The 20,851-nt window shown below is 39.4% G+C and overlaps 1 protein-coding gene across 12 annotated transcripts in view; it reads left to right on the top strand.

Annotated features, from left to right (window-relative positions):
* The window catches only part of vit (vitrin), a 67,923-nt gene that overhangs the window by 21,624 nt on the left and 25,448 nt on the right, over positions 1-20,851 (top strand). For 7 of the 12 annotated variants that reach the window (XM_060916885.1, XM_060916883.1, XM_060916884.1 and 4 more), the window contains 8 exons: positions 6,852-6,926; positions 7,070-7,135; positions 10,168-10,230; positions 10,904-10,966; positions 18,769-18,816; positions 19,043-19,102; positions 19,498-19,645; positions 19,774-19,877. In XM_060916885.1, coding sequence (XP_060772868.1) covers positions 6,852-6,926; positions 7,070-7,135; positions 10,168-10,230; positions 10,904-10,966; positions 18,769-18,816; positions 19,043-19,102; positions 19,498-19,645; positions 19,774-19,877 — 627 coding nt within the window. The remainder of the gene's footprint in view (positions 1-6,851; positions 6,927-7,069; positions 7,136-10,167; positions 10,231-10,903; positions 10,967-18,768; positions 18,817-19,042; positions 19,103-19,497; positions 19,646-19,773; positions 19,878-20,851) is intronic. The other 5 variants (XM_060916893.1, XM_060916891.1, XM_060916888.1 and 2 more) reach the window with 2 other exon arrangements.

Genomic DNA, 20,851 nt, shown 5'->3' with positions numbered 1-20,851 from the left:
AAAACATAGTCTTCTCTTATGGTGTCCAAACATAATGTTCAAATTATTTGCACCATTCCATTAGCATTTCTCCTTGTTCATTACATTTTCCAAGGCCATAGTTTCCTGTGACACCTGGTTCTTTAGTGTCACCTCACCTACTTTTGCATTGAAGTCTCCCATAACAATGTTAATTTCCTGGGATTTGCAGGTGGAGTATGCCTTATTGAGATCTTCACAGAAGGATTGATGTTCATCATCAGAAGCTTTATTTGTAGGTGCATAGGCTTGTATAATATTGATGCTGGTAGGTTGACCTTTGATTTTTATCACCATCACTCTGTCTGAAACAGTCCAGCAGCCTAAGAGTGATTTTCCAGTTTCTTTAGTCAGGCAAGGCAAGGCAAGTTTATTTATATAGCACATTTCATACACAATGGCAGTTCAATGTGCTTTACAGAAGCAAAAACAGTAAACAATAGAGAAATAAAATTGCATAAAATAAATAATTTTATTTTTATTCTACAACAATTAATTAAAAGAATTAAAAGAATTAAAAGAAAATAATAAGAATTAAACAATAGTAGAAATAAAATAATAAAATGCCAAAAAGAAAAAAAGGAGAAAAAGAAAAAGAAACCAGCTGAATAAAATAGAATAAAATTAAAGTAAATTTAAAACATGCAGAGAAAGTAAAGATTATAAAAAATGTAAAAATATTAATTATTTAACAGAAAGCATCTGAAAACAGCTTGGTCTTTAACCTAGATTGGATGATAGCTACTCCTTTAGCATGTTGACTGCCTCCTGAGTAAAGTATTGTATCATTGTATCATCCAATTCTAGCTGTCCATTTTCTGTCCATCTGGTTTCACAGAGTCCTAGTATGTCAAGATTTGCTCTGGTCATCTCTTGTATTACATTTTCTAATTGCCCAGCTCTGTAGACAGTTCTTACATTCCGTATACCAATGTTAAGATGTAGTTTGTATGCAGTCACTTGATGACAGTTGGATGCTACCTGCATCACCTCATAGCTGTTCCTACCGAGCGAGGTCCCATCATGTGAGGTCATGGTCCCATTCACGCTGTTAGTGTTTGACATTTTTGGTTTCATACTCCATGGTTGTACAAGGGATAAATACAGATGTGGTCTCCCGTTGCCTTCCTCTGGGTGATTAGACTTCACCGTCTCTCTTACCATCCAATCTTCTGCCTGCTGATGCAGCCATTATCGTAGACGTCCTAGTTCATCTACTACCTATGCCGCTTTGGCGCCATAAGTCACCGTTGACCATCATTCGTACACTGAGTAGGGGCCCTAACTAGGTAATATCCAGATGGGCAGTCTGGAACCTAGGCCTTTTAGGTCATGGTAGGACAGGATGCAGTTTAACGTCATACCAGGATTGCTTTACTGCATTTTCAAATTATTCCTGAAATATTTCCATTTCAGTTCTTCAAATTGAAACCAGACCCAGCATCTTCTTGACCACCACATTGTGAATGGAGCATGATCAAATGACCAGACCACGTAATGCAAATATTCAACTTTGTAGAAAAAATTAAGATGGAAATCAATTCCCAGGGGAGCGCCTGTCAAACAGGAAATTACCAAAGGGCAGTTACTTCTCACAACCCTTAAAAGATGTTTAGGGACTGAAGACACCAAGTGATGAAGTGTTTCAGGTGTTATTTTTCCATTCTTCCTGCAAACAGGTCTTAATTTGTGCAACAGCACGGGGTCGTTGCTGTCATGTATATAATTTTTTTTTTCAAAATTCACCACATATTCTCTGTTGGGGACAGAGGGGACAGGCACCCTCTTCTTCAAATTCAAATTCAAAACACTTTATTTGTCTCCTAGGGGCAATTTAAAGGGACACAGAGAAGTACAGTTAAACACATAATAAAAAAAAAGAAACGTTAAACATAAAAATTATGACAGTCTGCAAGGTGGCAGTATGTGGATAAATAACTGTACAGTGGTACAATGTATAAATATGAAAATAAAAAACAGTATATACAAAAATATTGTGTGGTGCAATTTGCTTATGAGGTAGAAGGATTAATAGCAGCAGAGTCTATATTTAAAGTGGTATGTGTATAGAAGGGGTTGTTAGTGCACCAGACAAGTTAGAATGCATCTGAAGAAGGGGAAGGGGCTGGTGGGGTGAGTGGAGGGACAAGGATGGCAGAGAGTTGAGGAGCTGAACCGCTCTGGGGACAAAGGTCGCTCTTCTCCTCTGTGTTCGGCAGCTCGGACAATGGAGCTGGCATCCTGAGGGGAGCCACTCAAATGCAGGGAACAGGACATGTGAAGAGTCCTGAAGAATCCTGCTTACTGAGTTTACTGTCTGCTGCTCATAGAGAGTTGAGAGTGACCTGAGGGGAAGTCCAATAATTTTAGAGTACACCTTGACTGTGCTCTGCAGGTGGTTTTTGTTCTGAAGGCTAAGGGAATGGAACCAGCAGGTTATGAAAAACAACATTATACTCTCAGTGATGGAGTAGTAGAAAGTAGTCAGAATGTCTTTGCTGACCCCAAAGGACTTAAGCTTCCTCAGGAGGTACTGTCGCTGTTGGCACTTTCTGAGGATCTCCTCTGTGTTGGCGGCAAATCTGTTTATTATCAAAGATTGTGCCCAAGTACTTGTACTCTTCAACGATCTCCACTGGCTTCCCATGAATGGTGGCGATGACTGCAACAGCACTCTGCTTGTTATTAAACGTCACTACCATGTCTTTAGTCTTGCTGGAGTTCAGTTCCAGGCAGGAGTTGTCACACCACTCCACAAAGTCTTGCAGAGCTGAGCTGTGGTGCTGTGAGGGGCCAGAGAGCAGAGACAAGAGCACTGTGTCATCTGCATATTTAACCAGGTGACAGTTTGGCTGAGTGGACCTGCAGTCGTCAGTGTACGGGATAAAGAGCAGAGGTGAGAGGACACACCCCTGTGGGGAGCCGGTGGAGGTGTGAAGGAGGTCTGAGGTCATTCCACAGCCATGCCTTTGTTATATGTGCAGAATATGGTTTTGCATTGTCTTGTTGAAATATCCCTGGAAAAGGTGTCGTATTGAAGGCAGAATATGTTGCTCCAAAATCTCAATGTACTCTTCTGCATTAATGCTGTCATCACAGAAGTGTAAGGTACCTTTGACAAGGGCACTGACACAACCCCATACCATGACACATAAGGCCTCCTTTTTGCACAGTAAAGTTTTAACTGGCATTTGTGGATGTAACTCTGTATTGTTCTGCTTGACAAAGGTTTGCCAAAGTAATCCTGAGCCCATGAGGTTCTATCAGCTGTAGATGAATGATGTTTCCTGATGCAGTGCCATCTGAGGGATCAGAGATCACAGGTGTTTGGCTTAGGCTTGCGCCCTTGCCCTTTATGCAGCAAAATTCCTCCAGATTCCTTGAATCGTTTAATGATATTATTCACTGTCAAGGGTGAAATATCTAAGTCCCTGCATATCTTTCTTTGAGCAACACTGTTTTTGAACATTTCAATAATATTCCCATGCATTTGTTGACAAACTGTAGATCCTCAGCCCATCTTTGCTTGTCAAAGAGTAGGATTTTCCTGGATACTGATTTTGTACCAAATCATGATTTCAATCACCTGTTTCAAATCACATCACTATTTAATTGTTTTACCTCATTATTGGCCTTAAATTTACCCATCCCAACTTTTTTTGGAATGTGTTGCAGGCCTGAAATACAGGAATGGATGTATATTAACAAATGAAATGAAGTTGACCACACTGTAAAAAAGAATAGTTGAGAATACTTGAAATTTCAAGGCAACCGTCTGCATTAATAATTTTATGTTTTGCCAACGATGTGCCCATGATAATCCAAACTATGATAACACTGTTATCTTTATTAAGAATTCTTAATTAAGTCAATTTTCAATCCTCATTCTGCCAACATAGATTTCTCTTTTTGCTGAACAGTGGCATTCACAGTAGTACAAAAAGGCAATTGAGGTTATCACAAATTTTTTGGGGGGCTTTTTTCACCTTTATTTGGATAGGACAGTGTAGAGACAGGAAATGAGCAGGAGAGAAAGATCAGGAAATGACCTCGGGTCGGAATCAAACCCAGGCCCCCGGATTTATGGTATGGTGCCTTAGCCACCTGAGCCACGACAACATGAACTTCAACTGGAGAGAGAACCACATTGCCCAGCCCTTGCATTTGGGAGCGGAAACCACGTGTCTTGGTCATTCAGAGCATGCGCTGAATAAACACCTGTGACAATTATGTATTTTCAATTCAGATTATTCACTATTGTATATTTACACATCATTGAGGTGCACCCTATCAGTTTGATGTGGATTTTTCTTGATGTGGATAATTCTAAAAAATAGAATTACGCTTTGTTCAAGTAATTCCATATTCACAATTGAATGGACAAGAAAATATGAATAATTATTAACGAACAGAAAAATCCACATCAAACTGATAGGGTGCACCTCAATGATGTGTAAATATGCAATAGTGAATAATCTGAATTGAAAATACATAATTGCCACAGGTGTTTATTCAGCGCATGCTCTTAATGACCAAGACACGGGGTTTCCTCTCCCAAATGCAAGGGCTGGGCAATGTGGTTCTCTCTCGGGTTGAAGTTCATGTTGTCGTGGCTCAGGTGGATAAGGTGCCATACCATAAATTGGGGACCCGCGTTCGATTCTGACCTGAGGTCATTTCCTGATCCCTCCCTGTCTCTCTCTCCTGCTCATTTCCTGTCTCTACACTGTCCTATCCAAATAAAGGTAAAAAAAAATTGTGATAACCTCAATTGCCTTTTTGTACTACTGTGAATGCCACTGTTCAGCAAAAAGAGAAATCCATGTTGGCAGAATGAGGAATTGAAAATTGACTTAATTAAGAATTCTTAATAAAGATAACAGTGTTATCATAGTTTGGATTATCATGGGCATACATCGTTGGCAAAACATAAAATTCTTAATGCAGACGGTTGCCTTGAAATTTCAAGTATTCTCAACTATTCTTTTTTTACAGTGCAGACAAAACATGAATATCTTGGGTTTATTCTATCTGCAATGAAATACAAGTCAAAGTAAATTCAGAAATCACTGCTTTCTTTTTTATTTGCATTTTCCATACCATCTCAACCATTTCTGATTTGGGGTTGTAGATTTATTGTTCGGATGTCATTTCAAGATGAGCTTTATAGCTGTGTTTTTTTTTTTACTGGAATGCTATATCAAGGCCAATCTGGGACTCTTCTATATAATTTAAGAATGTAAAGAATGTGTGTTATGCCAAAACACATTTGAGTGGTATATCGTTATTTTGCTTTGACCTTGGAGCATATCTTCAGGAACAGTACATAAATTGAGGCAGTTAGTTCCACAGGGGAATTAACCAGTGTTCAATAGCTTCCGCAGCCCATTTTAGCTTGAGTGGTTTTAACCACACTCTGTTGGAAATGGACCAGCAACCAACAGTTCTCCAGATTCATGCTTTCAGAAAATAGCCATGAGCTTTAGCAGAAAGTACATCAACAGAGAAATGTGCAACAATGTGTGCATCTGTAAAGCATGCCTGGAACCTTTTTTAAGCTAACACTGCATTTTAAAGATTCCCATATCCTTAGCCATGGCAATACCAAACCCTATCCAAGCAGCTTAAATCCGTTCCCATGAGCCCAGTGGCACAGAAGTGATCTGTATCACTGAGCTGAGGGCCTCAAATTTGGAATGGCACCAACAAAGCTGAGTATTTTAGTGTGCAGTTAACACAAGAATGAATTGCTTATCTGCCTTTTGGCAAACCTCCTTGTTTGCTTTTGTTTTAAGGCTCACCAATATGCAAACCAAATAGGGCATGGAAGGGTTAGTTTGGGTTAAGTTTTTTTTTTCCTCATAGGATGTTGTGGGCTTGAGTTGATATAAGAGACGTTGTTGCAGATCAGTCTGGTTCATTGGGTTTGCATCTGTGGAATTTGGAATTTGTCATACAGTAGCTTTAGCTTTATCACACATACAAAATAAATGGCAGGAATGTTCACCCATGAAAATTTCCATTGGAATCCAATGTTGAGTTAATACCCATCACATATTGGATTCCAATTTTTTTTTTTTTTTTGGGGGGGGGGGCCTTTGGGTTCTTTTTTATTTTTTTATGATGACGATGGTGATGGTGATCATGATATGATAATCTTACCATCCAGTTTTGTTATAATAGGCAAGAATTGGAATTATTTAGTTTTAATGGGGTTTCTGCTAGAAATGTAGTGACTAATCAATTATATTCAATACACTACATAATATATATTACATACAGTGTACCGTTTATTACATTATAATTATATTGCATCTAGTACAAAGCATGAAATGTAATTGGTAATTATCAAACTTTATGGTAGTCCTCTGGGGTCCTACTGGTTTTATGGGAATTTTATAGGGTGCCATGTTAACTTGGAAAACATTCTGGGTTCTACATATTCTTCATGACTGTCCAAGTGGGAGAACTTTTCATGTGACTCTGTGAGTCTACATTGAGTTGCCAGTATTACCCATGGATTCCAATGGGAATCGCATGGGTATTTTCCTTAGACATACTTGCAAAGCTACCTGTTGTTAAAACAGTAAGGAACCATAAAAGCAAGACACCAGTGATAAGATTTTGCATAAAATGTTTACACCTCTGTTCATTATTGTGGCTTTGTGCATTCTTAAACAAGACAGTTCATATCATGCTGGTCAAAGCCTAAGTCACAGAAGTCTCATTTTAGAATGTGGTAGTGCTTAAAGACATTTGGGTGTTGGATCTTACCAGTAATCACCTGGAAACTGTAAGTACATTGTGAGTATCTCCACAATCTCTCCATTTAGCCCTTGCTCGGAGAAAATGGCCACATCCTGCCTACGCGCAACCTAATTGGTTTTCTGGTCCAAGGAGACCAACAGGTATCTTGCATGCTGTTTGCGATTTTGCAATTTCTTTACACAGTACATCTCTGAATGTCATTCAGTAACAGTATGTCATACTGAGAATGCCATATAGAGATGCGTTGTAGTTGCAAATTATGATGTTAACTCTCTGTGTACAGATGTTAGTAACTCTGAGACAGACACAGGCTACACATGGAGCAACGTGGACACTGTTGATTCTCCAGGTAAGATACTGTATTATTCAGGGAGTTGGGAGAAAAGGCATTAAAACAAACATTCATCTGCATTTAGGTGACATGATACTTGTATGTCACTTTGGTCAAACTTCATATATGCAGATGTATCTGTTATTTATTTGTACTCTATCATGTTGTAAGTACACGTTTTGAAGCTGTCTTAACATGGATCTGCCAGTGTACTGCCCATATGTCTTTCATGCTGTTTGCATGTACATACATATGCTGCTTCTAAATAACATAAACCATATGGGTTTATTGATGATCCATGTAATTGAGGACCAGGTAAATGAATGGATTTGAAATCCATTTGTCTGTTGGGCTTTTTTTTCCTTAAAAGTTGCACATCCTACATTGTTTTTCTTCACTTATTGTAAGATAAAACATATTTTTTTTTATGGAAACCCCCCCAGTAATTTTTACATGACTACTTGTCATGATTATCCCTCTATATTAAACAGCCTGTTTTTGTTACTTTTATTTAAAACTGCAATATGTAAATTACCCCTGTTCTAATTGAATGGAACTTGTCTTCTGCATTATGCCTCATTGAAAATGCAGTTCATTTTTACATTTTATATTTTTACAATTAAAACCTAAGCCACAGAGATATGTTTCCTGACAGGTAGGAACAACAATGTTTAACTGCTTGCTGCATCTTCCACTCCAATATTTAGTACGTGTCAAAGTGGCTGGACAGGATTAGCTGTCTATAAAGTAGCCAGTTGGGGCTAACCCACTGTAAATGGAATTGGAGGCACTAACCTGCTGAAAAAGTGAATGGGAGGCACTAACCTGATTAAAAAAAAAGTGAAAGGGTGGGACTAAACTGCTGAATAGATGAACTAAACAGCTGAAAAAGTGAATGAGAGGCACTAACCTGTTGAAAAAGTGAATGGAAGGGACTAAACTGCTATAAAGTTAATGGGTTGTGCTAACCTGCTGTAAAGGGAATAGGTGGTTCTAACTTGCTGTAAAGTGAATAGGCAGAGCTAACTTGCTGTAAAGTGAGTGGGTGGGGATAACGTGCTATAGGTTGTATTCAGTCACATGACTTTTGCTTGCAAGTTTACTTCCGGTGAATGAAGTGGTGGTCAGACAAACCAATTTGGCTGCAGTCATGCAAAGAGCTAGTGAAACCATCTCTGACTATTTTCACAGTTCAGACGCCAATGCCGGCATGGTGGTGTAGTGGTTAGCGCTGTTGCCTCACAGCAAGAAGTTCTGGGTTCGAGCCCCGTGGCCGGCGAGGGCCTTTCTGTGCGGAGTTTGCATGTTCTCCCTGTGTCCGCGTGGGTTTCCTCCGGGTGCTCCGGTTTCCCCCACAGTCCAAAGACATGCAGGTTAGGTTAACTGGTGACTCTAAATTGACTGTGAGTGTGAATGGTTGTCTGTGTGTCAGCCCTGTTATGACCTGGCGACTTGTCCAGGGTGTACCCTGCCTTTCGCCTGTAGTCAGCTGGGATAGACTCCAGCTTGCCTGCGACCCTGTAGAACAGGATAAAGCAGCTAGAGATAATGAGATGAGATGAGACGCCAATGCACGGTCAAGATACTTTCAGAAAGTTGCTCTTTGCAGTGGAATCGAGCCTTACACGTTATCAAAGGATTTTTCCTAGGAGTTGGAAAATTATCCATCTGTTGAGTTCCCTGACATCTCAAACTACCGGGTGCTGCAGAAATCATTCTATATGGCCAAACAGATGAAAACCTGGAAGAGCATGGAGGTGTACAAGTTTTTATATGTGGCTGGGTTAAAGATCTGGGGATCACGACACTACAAGATAAATCCTGTATCATTTATGTCCGGGTAAGTAGGAGTTTTTGGGCTCTTTCTATGCGTCTTTGCAATGTTTGCTAGGACACTACAAGTTTTAGTATCGGGTGTAAACAAACCACAGCTGCTCGATTCTCAATCCTCCCTGCTCTTCTCTTCAGGTAAATCATTCACAAAGATCCACAGAAACCCCTTTAAAGACCTGTATATTGGCGAAACAGGATGGAGAAGTTATCACAGCTCACTGTAACTGCATGGCCGGGTAAGCAGTTCCATGCTGTTAACTTGTGGGCTCTGCTTTTGTGTTTACGTGGATCGTCTCGATTATCTTGTCTAGTTTAGTGTAGGAGCCCAATCTTCATCATCTTCCTTGGAAAGATTGCTAGGACATCCTGATAAATAAAATGAAAACATAAGTGGTAGTTTACAATATGGCGACCATGATCAAACAGTAAGCAAAAACACATCTGAGGACTTAAGCGTCTCCTGAACTTCGAAACATCACAAAATAACAGAAAATGGTGAGAAAGGTGATTTGCGAATCCAAATGAAATAAATCAGAGGAATAAACAAACCTTTCACGAAGTGATCACTGCAAACTTGAGCATTCTTCGACTCAGCTCCCTTCCATCACAGCGAAAAGTTCAAAAGCCACCTATCTCATCATCTACTGGTAAAATTCTTTGTTCTTTCACCCTTTATTACTTCACGGGGAACCCATAAGAAACTTTTATCAGTTTCACATTTGATTGATTCGAACAGCACAAAACAACGCAAGTGTAGGGCATTTTAATGACTAGCAAGGCGCCCAAGTGATAGTGACGCTTTGTGAACAGTGAGCTTAGCTGACCACCACTTCATGTCTTACATATCTAATGAGGTTGGTGTGACGTTGGATGCAACCCAACTATAGAATGAATAGGCAGGAATATTTAACTGTGTTTGCTGCTGTGACACTGAAGAAACATGAAATCAAAAATGAGTTGTTTTTGCAGCTTAGCCTTCATAGATTTCACAAAAAAAACTTATGGACTGGGAAGTGAGTGATACATTTTGAAACAAGTTTAACCTTGTTAACAATCTAAATTAAGCTCTTTAATTTCAGAAAACTGAGGAAAATGTGGGGTTCCTTGATAGGTGCCCTTAAGTCAGATCAATCACAGAATTGACATTTTGTATCCATTTCCCCCAGTGCACAAGGCAGAACTTACTGTGTTTGAAATACCTGGCTCTTTCATTCCAGCTCCAGACCCAAGACCAGATATTTCAGAGTATGAGCGCTGGTATTATAACTTTGGACAGTATCGTAAGTGATCTTTCATTTTTTAATCAAAGAGGTGTTTAAATGTTCAATAGCCAAACTATTGCAGAACAGTGTAGACTATATCATGGCTCATATTGAAGAATATATGAAGTCATATTCATCATGAAATTCATTATGCTTTTATGGTGTTTGAGCATACAACTCCCATGAACTGAAAGATGTCCGAATGAGGTATGTACATTTTTGTGCAGGTTTAAACGTATCCTGTCAACATACAAAATAGTGTTTGCTTCGAATCTTTGATCCAGTATTTTCTTTGATACTGACTTTAAATGGTGTGCCAATGCCCACCCAGGCATATCTGTATTTCATCTTGCTTATTTTTAGCACTGAATGCTTGGTACTTACTAAACACGCTATAAATAATAAACAAACCAATGCAGTGTGGCACCAAAAGGCATTGGTAAGTCTTCTTAGTGTTTAGTTCTTCTAAATTAAAGGGCAGGGTGTACACTGTACAGCCTTTGTGATACTGCCAAGCCATCCAAGCTACAAGGATCTGGGTTTTGGAGTGGTAAACACTAGCCCTGTTTTTGTGCACACACCCCTATACATAAACTGTGAAATGTACAATAGCAGAGGAAAAAACAAGACCAGGATCATGTAACACCTCTTGGTATTTTTGCATTCCTTATGCTTGCATTTCTATTTTCAGCTCCTCGGCCAGCAGATACAGACAGTAGACCTAAGCCCCTCCCTGAAACCCTCCGCACAAGAGGTACGTGATTGTGTTACAAAAATGATCAAAATTAGTTACATACAAATATACAACTTGCCAAGCATTGTATGTTACTCTCTGGAGCACGATAAGCCAGTTCGTAAAGATCAAGTCCGTGTGCCTGTGAAAATCTGTGGAAACAGATGTGGTTTTGTTCTATATATACCATAAGTCAAAAATAGAGTCCTGCTGCGTTTTATGGATGAGTTATGGCATGTGCGTAAAAAAAATGCTACTTCATATTTCACACCATAATATCCACATGCTTGGCTTCCTCAGTCATCAGCAGCAGGTGACTTCCAAAGCTTTGAGTCTATTGTCCTTTTCTATAGATACAGTATTTCACTGTTCACTAATATACACATTATAACCCCGATTCCAAAAAAGTTGGGACAAAGTACAAATTGTAAATAAAAACGGAATGCAATAATTTACAAATCTCAAAAACTGATATTGTATTCACAATAGAACATAGACAACATATCAAATGTCGAAAGTGAGACATTTTGAAATTTCATGCCAAATATTGGCTCATTAGAAATTTCATGACAGCAACACATCTCAAAAAAGTTGGGATGGGGCAATAAGAGGCTGGAAAAGTTAAAGGTACAAAAAAGGAACAGCTGGAGGACCAAATTGCAACTCATTAGGTCAATTGGCAATAGGTCATTAACATGACTGGGTATAAAAAGAGCATCTTGGAGTGGCAGTGGCTCTCAGAAGTAAAGATGGGAAGAGGATCACCAATCCCCCTAATTCTGCGCCGACAAATAGTGGAGCAATATCAGAAAGGTGTTCGACAGTGTAAAATTGCAAAGAGTTTGAACATATCATCATCTACAGTGCATAACATCATCAAAAGATTCAGAGAATCTGGAAGAATCTCTGTGCGTAAGGGTCAAGGCCGGAAAACCATACTGGGTGCCCGTGATCTTCGGGCCTTTAGATGGCACTGCATCACATACAGGCATGCTTCTGTATTGGAAATCACAAAATGGGCTCAGGAATATTTCCAGAGAAAATTATCTGTGAACACAATTCACTGTGCCATCCGCCGTTGCCAGCTAAAACTCCATAGTTCAAAGAAGAAGCCGTATCTAAACATGATCCAGAAGCGCAGACGTCTTCTCTGGGCCAAGGCTCATTTAAAATGGACTGTGGCAAAGTGAAAAACTGTTCTGTGGTCAGACAAATCAAAATTTGAAGTTCTTTATGGAAATCAGGGACGCCGTGTCATTCGGACTAAAGAGGAGAAGGACGACCCAAGTTGTTATCAGCACTCAGTTCAGAAGCCTGCATCTCTGATGGTATGGGGTTGCATTAGTGAGTGTGGCATGGGCAGCTTACACATCTGGAAAGACACCATCAATGCTGAAAGGTATATCCAGGTTCTAGAGCAACATATGCTCCCATCCAGACGACGTCTCTTTCAGGGAAGACCTTGCATTTTCCAACATGACAATGCCAAACCACATACTGCATCAATTACAGCATCATGGCTGCGTAGAAGAAGGGTCTGGGTACTGAACTGGCCAGCCTGCAGTCCAGATCTTTCACCCATAGAAAACATTTGGCGCATCATAAAACGGAAGATACGACAAAAAAGACCTAAGACAGTTGAGGAACTAGAATCCTACATTAGACAAGAATGGGTTAACATTCCTATCCCTAAACTTGAGCAACTTGTCTCCTCAGTCCCCAGACGTTTACAGACTGTTGTAAAGAGAAAAGGGGATGTCTCACAGTGGTAAACATGGCCTTGTCCCAACTTTTTTGAGATGTGTTGTTGTCATGAAATTTAAAATCCCCTAATTTTTCTCTTTAAATGATACATTTTCTCAGTTTAAACATTTGATATGTCATCTATGTTCTATTCTGAATAAAATATGGAATTTTGAAACTTCCACATCATTGCATTCCGTTTTTATTTACAATTTGTACTTTGTCCCAACTTTTTTGGAATCGGGGTTGTATTTGTTGGAAAGCAAAGTAAGCACATTATTTTCTGAAAAGCATCAGCATTAGTGCCATATTGCATAAATGAGTCATGTGCTACCAGTTATCGGGAGACTGTGAATGTGAAAATGAATCTGGTGCGTGGGCTAGGGCATAATTTTGGGTAGGGACGCTAGGGACATGTCCCTACCAATATTCAGCCGCTACTGTGTAATCACGATCAATAAAACTGATGTCCTAACCTGAGCAATGATTATATGGCGCACAAAGGGTTAAATGTATGACACTGCTAATAATCCCCCCTCTAACGTAGATATACATTCTCTGATTAGCTACCTGTTTCTCGCTAACTTACATGGCTGGCTATCCCAGCTGTCACTCCATCTGCTGTAAAAAGCAGCACACTTCCCACAGCAGCCATGACTACCCGCCCATCAACCCCCCATATCTCACACAGCCATGGATGGAGATGTAAGGGTGGGATTTGAACCTGCAACCCAAAGATCAACTCCCTAACCATTAGGCCACAGCTTCCCTTGTTAACCTAGAAGATCTGCATGACATGAAATTATGATTGCTAATGGAAAAAAAAAACACCTTTCAGAAGCTCTGCCTTGGATCACGTTTGTGTCCCCACCAATGTCAAAATCAAAGTTACTCCCTTGTGCGTGGGTGTTGTATTCCAAGGTGTCCATTTTGGGTATTGGAGGTGCATTGTGGGAAGTGCAGTTCAGTGCAGATTGTGACGTGGACATGATAAGAAAATAAATAAATAAATTTAAAAGTTGCTACTTTTAAACGTGCTCAGGTATTAAAAATGAAAACATTTGCTGGTCATATCTATGACTAAGTCTATGTAGTTTGCTAATTCATAATCAGAAGTAAAATATCCTGGATATCACCAATGTTTACCTTTAGCTAGAATTTGTCTTGCTGTCTGGCTAATTATGTTAGCTAGTGGAATCGAGCCTAGTCTAACCTGGCATTAACAAAGAACACAAGCTAACTTAGTTAAATACATTCACTGGCCACTTTAATCAGAACTTGGTCTTGATTCTTAGTTCTTGGCTGGCAGGACTGAAACCCAATGGGGCCTTCTGGTGTTGCATGCTGAGATGCTTTTCTGCTCATCACAGTTGTAAAGAGTTGCTATGGGTTGTTCTATCCTTCCTGGCAGCTCAAACCAATCTAGCCATTTTCCTCTGACCTCTCTTATCAACAAGACATTTCCACCCACAGAACTGCCACTCATTCAATGATTTTTGTTTTTCACACCATTCTGTGTAAACTCTATAGACTGTTGCATGTGAAAACCGCAGGAGATCAGCAGTTTCTGAAATACTCAAACCAGTCCATCTGGCACCAACACCCATGCCATAGTGAAAGTCAGAGATCATAATTTTTCTCATTCTGATGTTTGAAGTGAACATTAACTGAAGCTCTTGATTTGTATCTGCATGATACAATGAATTTATGCATTGTGCTGATTAGATAACTACATAAAACAGCAGGTGTATGGGTGTTCCTAATGAAGTGGCTGGTGAGTGTATAGCCAGTTAACATTAACAAATTAGTGAAACTTAACCCATAGGCTTTTTCGAATTAGATGGAGTTCATGCCTTACGTGGAGGGAGAGGAGCCTCATTTTATAAATTACCAAATCAGAAAAAGTTGGGACAGTATGTTGAAACTGAAATTAATACTGAAAACAATGATTTCTAAATAATCTTTGACCTGCATTGCATGCAAAACAATACAACAGCACATAATTTGATGTTTTACCTTGTGAATTTTGTTGTTTTGTTTCACAATAAACACTACATTTCACAAAACAAAAAACAACAACATTACAGTTACCATTTTGTAATGTTGACATTTCTTCTCACAGTACTTAAAAGATTTTCATGGACTGGAGACACCAAGTGATGAAATGTTTCAGGTGTTATTTTGTCAGCATATTTTTCTGAATTAATGCTGCATCACAGAAGTGTCTGAGGGATCGGAGATCACGGGTGTTCAGCTTAGGCTTGCTCCCTTGCCCTTTAAAGGAGATACGCAGAACCATGGCCTCACTTTTTGTTTATAAACGCCTTGAGACCTCAATAATGGCACAGGAATAGTTTTAAGCATTAACAATAAATCTAATATAGTAATTTTTATGATTAAAGTGATTCATACAGGTAGCGGTCTGAGTGAATGACCTTGACATCTGTGACGTCACAGCAGGAAGTCTATCGGTCTCATCGCCATTTCCGCTATACTAAAACACAGAGCTAACTGCAACTTCAATCCTCCATTTTGAGCTAATTTATTGCCATGCCATGTAGATGTGTTACTGGTAGGTGCAGCAATATGACAGAAGGTGGATTTACGTTGCATTCATGACCCAAGAATGTTCAAAATGCAAAGATTTGGACGTGTTTTGCGAGAAATTCACGAATTGGGCGCCTACGAAATGGTCTCTCCTCTGCTCTATACATTTTACTGAGGACTTGTAGGAAACCTCTGATCTGTTGAGGAGTGATGGCTATAAGCCCGTATTGAAAGAGGGTGCAGTCCCAACAATTAAAGGAAAAGAAAACTACAAGAAAAGGAAAGTAAGTTCAGTTGCACCAGTTCTCCCAGAGTGTGAGCCGAGCAGTAATGGCGGAGTACTCAGTATGGAGAAAATGGAGAATAAGTGGACCAGTCATCAGATTTCTCCACTGGATATGCTTTTTTGTTTGTTTGTTTGTTTGTTTGTTTTTGTTTTTTCCCCGCTGGATATGCTTGCCTTAGCAGCAATATCTCGCCCTTATGCGGAAGAAGTGAATGAACGAAGAACTGAAAGTCAGATTGTTTTGAAACAATCAGCTACATTCTCGGCCTTCAAGAAGCGAGAACACAGACGGGTAAGATGCGACTCTCATTTGGTTACATAACAAAAACAACAACATTCATTGTTTACCTGCATTTAGATTCATCCATGTAACTTGTATTGTGTGTTTAAGTTAGCGGTATGAGATTATTTAATTTGCTTCAGAATGTGATTGTCTCAGTTCATCTGATTATTTAATTAGCCTTTTAGGTTTTATCAGTGAAAATGCATGCATATACATGTATGTTGCACAAGTTATAACACCTATCCTGTTTTAATGAGAGTCACATGAGACTATCAGTTCAATTCCATCCAATTCTCTAGACGGCTTTGTTCTTTGGCTTTATTTCGCAAGGTGGGGGCCTCCGTGGCCGACGTGTTACTATCGGATTCACTTCCCGATGGTTCAAACTGATACGGTTCTACGTGTATAGCAGTAGCATGTACACTCATTCCAATTTCAGGGCTATCACAGTCAGATGTATTACTATCTGAGGAATCTGAAGAATCTCCAATAAATCCGAATGAAGAGGCCATTGCCACCACTCTCGCCTGCCGAGTCTGGTTTTGGTCTATAGCACCGGTTCCTGCTGTGACGTCACCCAACCAGGGCAGCTCAAATGGCAACTTTGCAGTCGATTTTAACTCTCAAAATATATATATTTTTATTCCCAATTATGCAGCATACAAGAGTCAAGGATGGAGATACTATCCACTCAGAAATGTATTTAAAATTAAAGGTTCTGCGTATTTCCTTTAAGCACCAAAATTCCTCCAGATTCCTTGAATCCTTTAATGATATTCTGCATCTTAGAGGGTGAAATATCCAAATCCCTTCCTATCTTTCTTTGAGAAACATTGTTTTGAGAAACATTTCAATAATTTTCTCATGTATTTGTTGACAAACTGGAAATCCTTGACCCATCTTTGCTCCTCACAGATTTTAGGCTTTTCCTGGATACTGATTTTGTATCAAATCATGATTACAATCACCTGTTGACATCACCTGTTTCATCTCATCTCTCATCTCATTATCTCTAGCCGCTTTATCCTTCTACAGGGTCGCAGGCAAGCTGGAGCCTATCCCAGCTGACTATGGGCGAAAGGCGGGGTACACCCTGGACAAGTCACCAGGTCATCACAGGGCTGACACATAGACACAGACAACCATTCACACTCACATTCACACCTACGGTCAATTTTAGAGTCACCAGTTAACCTAACCTGCATGTCTTTGGACTGTGGGGGAAACCGGAGCACCCGGAGGAAACCCACGCGGACACGGGGAGAACATGCAAACTCCACACAGAAAGGCCCTCGCCGGCCCCGGAGCTCGAACCCAGGACCTTCTTGCTGTGAGGCGACAACGCTAACCACTACACCACCGTGCCGCCACCTGTTTCATATCATATCATTATTTCATTGTTTTACCTCATTACTAGCCCTAAATTGCTCCTGTCCCCACTTTTTTGTAATGCGTTGCAGGTCTGAAATGCAGGAATGGATGTATATTAACAAATGAATGTAGTAAACAATTAACAATTAGTAGTACAATTAGTCGTACAAATTAACAAATGTAGTAGTATTTTAGTAACACTCAAGTAAAGTATAATTTACCCAAAATAATACTTAAGTATAGTAACAATGTATAATTTCTCTAGTATTTTCCACCTGTGCTGATAAGTATTGACTGAGTAAAATGCTGCCTTTGTTTTTTATACAATTCTTGGTACTAGACTCTTTACACCCCATATTGCAGCATCCAGCTTGTTGGAATTGCAAACCTCTGCTCACTGTTACAGAAGCCAGATTTATCATACCATGTCTGAAACCATATAGTGATCTACTATGGGAATCTAGTGGGTGTTTGTTTGTTTGTTTGTTTGTTTGTTTGTTTGTTTGTTTTCTTTTGGTAGCTACACTACCATTAAAAAGTTTGGGGTCACTTTGAAATTTCCTTATTTTTGAAAGAAAAGCACTGTTCTTTTCAATGAAGATCACTTTAAACTAATCAGAAATCCACTCTATACATTGCTAATGTGGTAAATGACTATTCTAGCTGCAAATGTCTGGTTTTTGGTGCAATATCTCCATAGGTGTATAGAGGCCCATTTCCAGCAACTATCACTCCAGTGTTCTAATGGTACAATGTGTTTGCTCATTGCCTCAGAAGGCTAATGGATGATTAGAAAACCCTTGTACAATCATGTTAGCACAGCTGAAAACAGTTTAGCTCTTTAGAGAAGCTATAAAACTGACCTTCTTTTGAGCAGATTGAGTTTCTGGAGCATCACATTTGTGGGGTCGATTAAATGCTCAAAATGGCCAGAAAAAGGTCTTGACTATATTTTCTATTCATTTTACAACTTATGGTGGTAAATAAAAGTGTGACTTTTCATGGAAAACACAAAATTGTCTGGGTGACCCCAAACTTTTGAACGGTAGTGTATGTCCAGACAAATAATGGAAAAAAATGCAGTGCAGTGATGAAAAGTATTGATGCACCACAATAGATCACCAACATAGTGAATAGTGAATAGTTTGGAACAGAAGGGGGCTGAAAACAGGTTATTTGTAGTGAAGTTTCAACATGACTCCTGTTGCAGAGTCATGTATGAATTATGAAGTGTATGAAATAACTTATACTGTGTGAATTAATTTGCTGTTTGCAACCCTGTATTTGTGTCCTGTTTCTCTTGATTCCTCAACATTGATAGTGAGTGAGGAGCAAAATCAGACACAGTGACAGTGTTTAGTTAGTCTTGCAGCTGTTCTGAATATATGCAGATGTCATCTATTAAGGCATCACATATGATAATATGATTCACACATATGATTAAGGCACAATTCAACCTTATCCAATTAAACACATATGTACCAAAATCATACTTTTATGTGAGCTTTTGTTGAGATATTGAGAGCTCACTGCTTTTGCTATCACTTGGATGTTTGGTGCCATGATATGATCTGTGTGATGTTAATATCACAGTGGAGCCAGTGGAGGTGTGGAAGCCAGAAGAGAACCCTTTTGATTTAGGTGAGGCAGTTTGCTTGGTTTGCTCTCTGTTTCTCGCTCATTTACTGCAACATTTTCCTTCTGGAAAGAAAAGAGCTGATACCAGGGATTTCAGAGGTTTACTAAGCAAGCTGATATGTATTTATAACTGATTATGCTCCTCTAATGTGATTAAATTAAATAAACTGATCTCAATACTGTATGCATTTGCTTTAATACTCTATAAAACATTTCTCCTCCTTGCTAGACGTGAGTGTCCGAGGACAAGACTCCTTACCCAGAGTTCCAGACACTCAAGGAGACCCGAGTAGGTTCACTCTAGTTGTTTCAGTAGGCCTACCTCTGAATTCCTTCAACACATGCATATTTACATGGAATGCCTTTGATGCTGACCATCAATTACAACAGTGATAAGATATTGAACACTGCAAACAGACACCATTGAATTCCTGGATAATTGTATCATTTCTTTTTAAAAGTATGTATTAATGAAAACTCTAGTATGAAACACTCTATTCTGAATACCAAAAATCCATGCCATCCATCCATCCATCCATCCATCCATCCATCCTTTCATCCATTTTCACCACTTTTTGCTACATGTATACATACAAGGTTAATCTTAAGTTAAAAACTGCTCCACTGGCTGAAATGGATACCCAAGTCTACAGTACATGGATATGCATGTATCTTTCACTGCAGACTGTAAAGTTGACATTGCCTTCCTCATGGATGGCAGCTGGAGCATCGGGAAACGTCGTTTTAAGATCCAGAAAGACTTTCTGGCTGAGGTTTCCCAAGTCATCAATGTAGGCATAAATGGCCCAATGATGGGGATCATCCAGTATGGGTAAGCCACCATCTTCTTGTCTACAAATGAAACTTAAATGTCATTACTTTAGTGAGAATATGGATAATATCCTGGCAAAAGAACATAACATACAGTATATTAGTTCATTTTTCTTTCTGGTTGACAAGGAATGATCCAGTGACAGAGTTCAGTCTGCAGCAGTTTTCTAGCTCCAAAGACCTGAAACCTGCCATTGACAAGATTACCCAGAAAGGCGGGCTCTCTAATGTGGGTGAGTGAAAGACAGCTCTGATTATAATTTAATAAAGCTTGCTAATATTCACCTTACATAGCAAGTAACAAAGCAACGGAAAAGCATGTATGACCTACAGGAGTAAACTGCAAAACATGATATCAATACTTGTAAAACAAAATACTACCTCATTCCAAAAAAACTGGAACGCTGGGTAAAACATACATAAAACAGAATGCAATGATTTGTAAATCCTATTTGACCTACAGTGCCCTCTATGGTTATTGGCAACCCTTGTAAAGATTAGTAAAAAGGGTTAGGATCATTGTCCTGCTAGAAGATCCAGTGTCAACCTAGTTTTAATTTCCTGGCAGAGGAAGCCAGATTTTGATTTAAAATGTCTTGGTATTTCATGGAGTCCATGATGCCGTGTACCCTAACAAGGTTTCCAGGGCCTTTGGAGGAAAAACAGCCTCAAAACATCACAAAGCTCCATTCTTGTTTCATCAGACCATAGAACATGGTTCCAGTCAAAGTTGTAGTAGTGTTTGGCAAACTTTAGGCACTTACGTTTGTGGTTAACCGACAGAAAATAAATTTATGGCATACCTTCTAAATAATCTGTTGACATGGAGGGGGCATCTCATGGTGGTTTTAGAGACTTGGAAACCCGAAGATATTACTTTTTCTTGAAATTCACCAACAGTGATCCCTGGAGATTTTTTTCTTTTTTTTTTTGCATCTTACCATCCTCCTCATTATACGTGAAGAAAAATAAACTTGGGTCCTCTTCCAGGCAAGTTTATAACAGTTCAAGTTGATGTCCACTTCTTTATTATTGTCCTCACAGGAGAAATGGGCATTGTCAGGCAAATAGCTATTTTTAATAAGCATTCCCTGACTTATGAAGGTCAAAACACTGCTTCTCCCTCATTTGGTTTGTCCATCCCTCCATCCATCCATCCATTATCTGTAACCGCTTATCCTGTGCAGGGTCGCGGGCAAGCTGGAGC

The sequence above is a fragment of the Neoarius graeffei genome, chromosome 3, assembly GCF_027579695.1.
Source record: "Neoarius graeffei isolate fNeoGra1 chromosome 3, fNeoGra1.pri, whole genome shotgun sequence".
Classification (NCBI taxonomy): domain Eukaryota; kingdom Metazoa; phylum Chordata; class Actinopteri; order Siluriformes; family Ariidae; genus Neoarius; species Neoarius graeffei.
The sequence above is the reverse complement of the archived record's forward strand: the minus strand, read 5'-3'. Positions and strand labels throughout refer to the sequence as shown.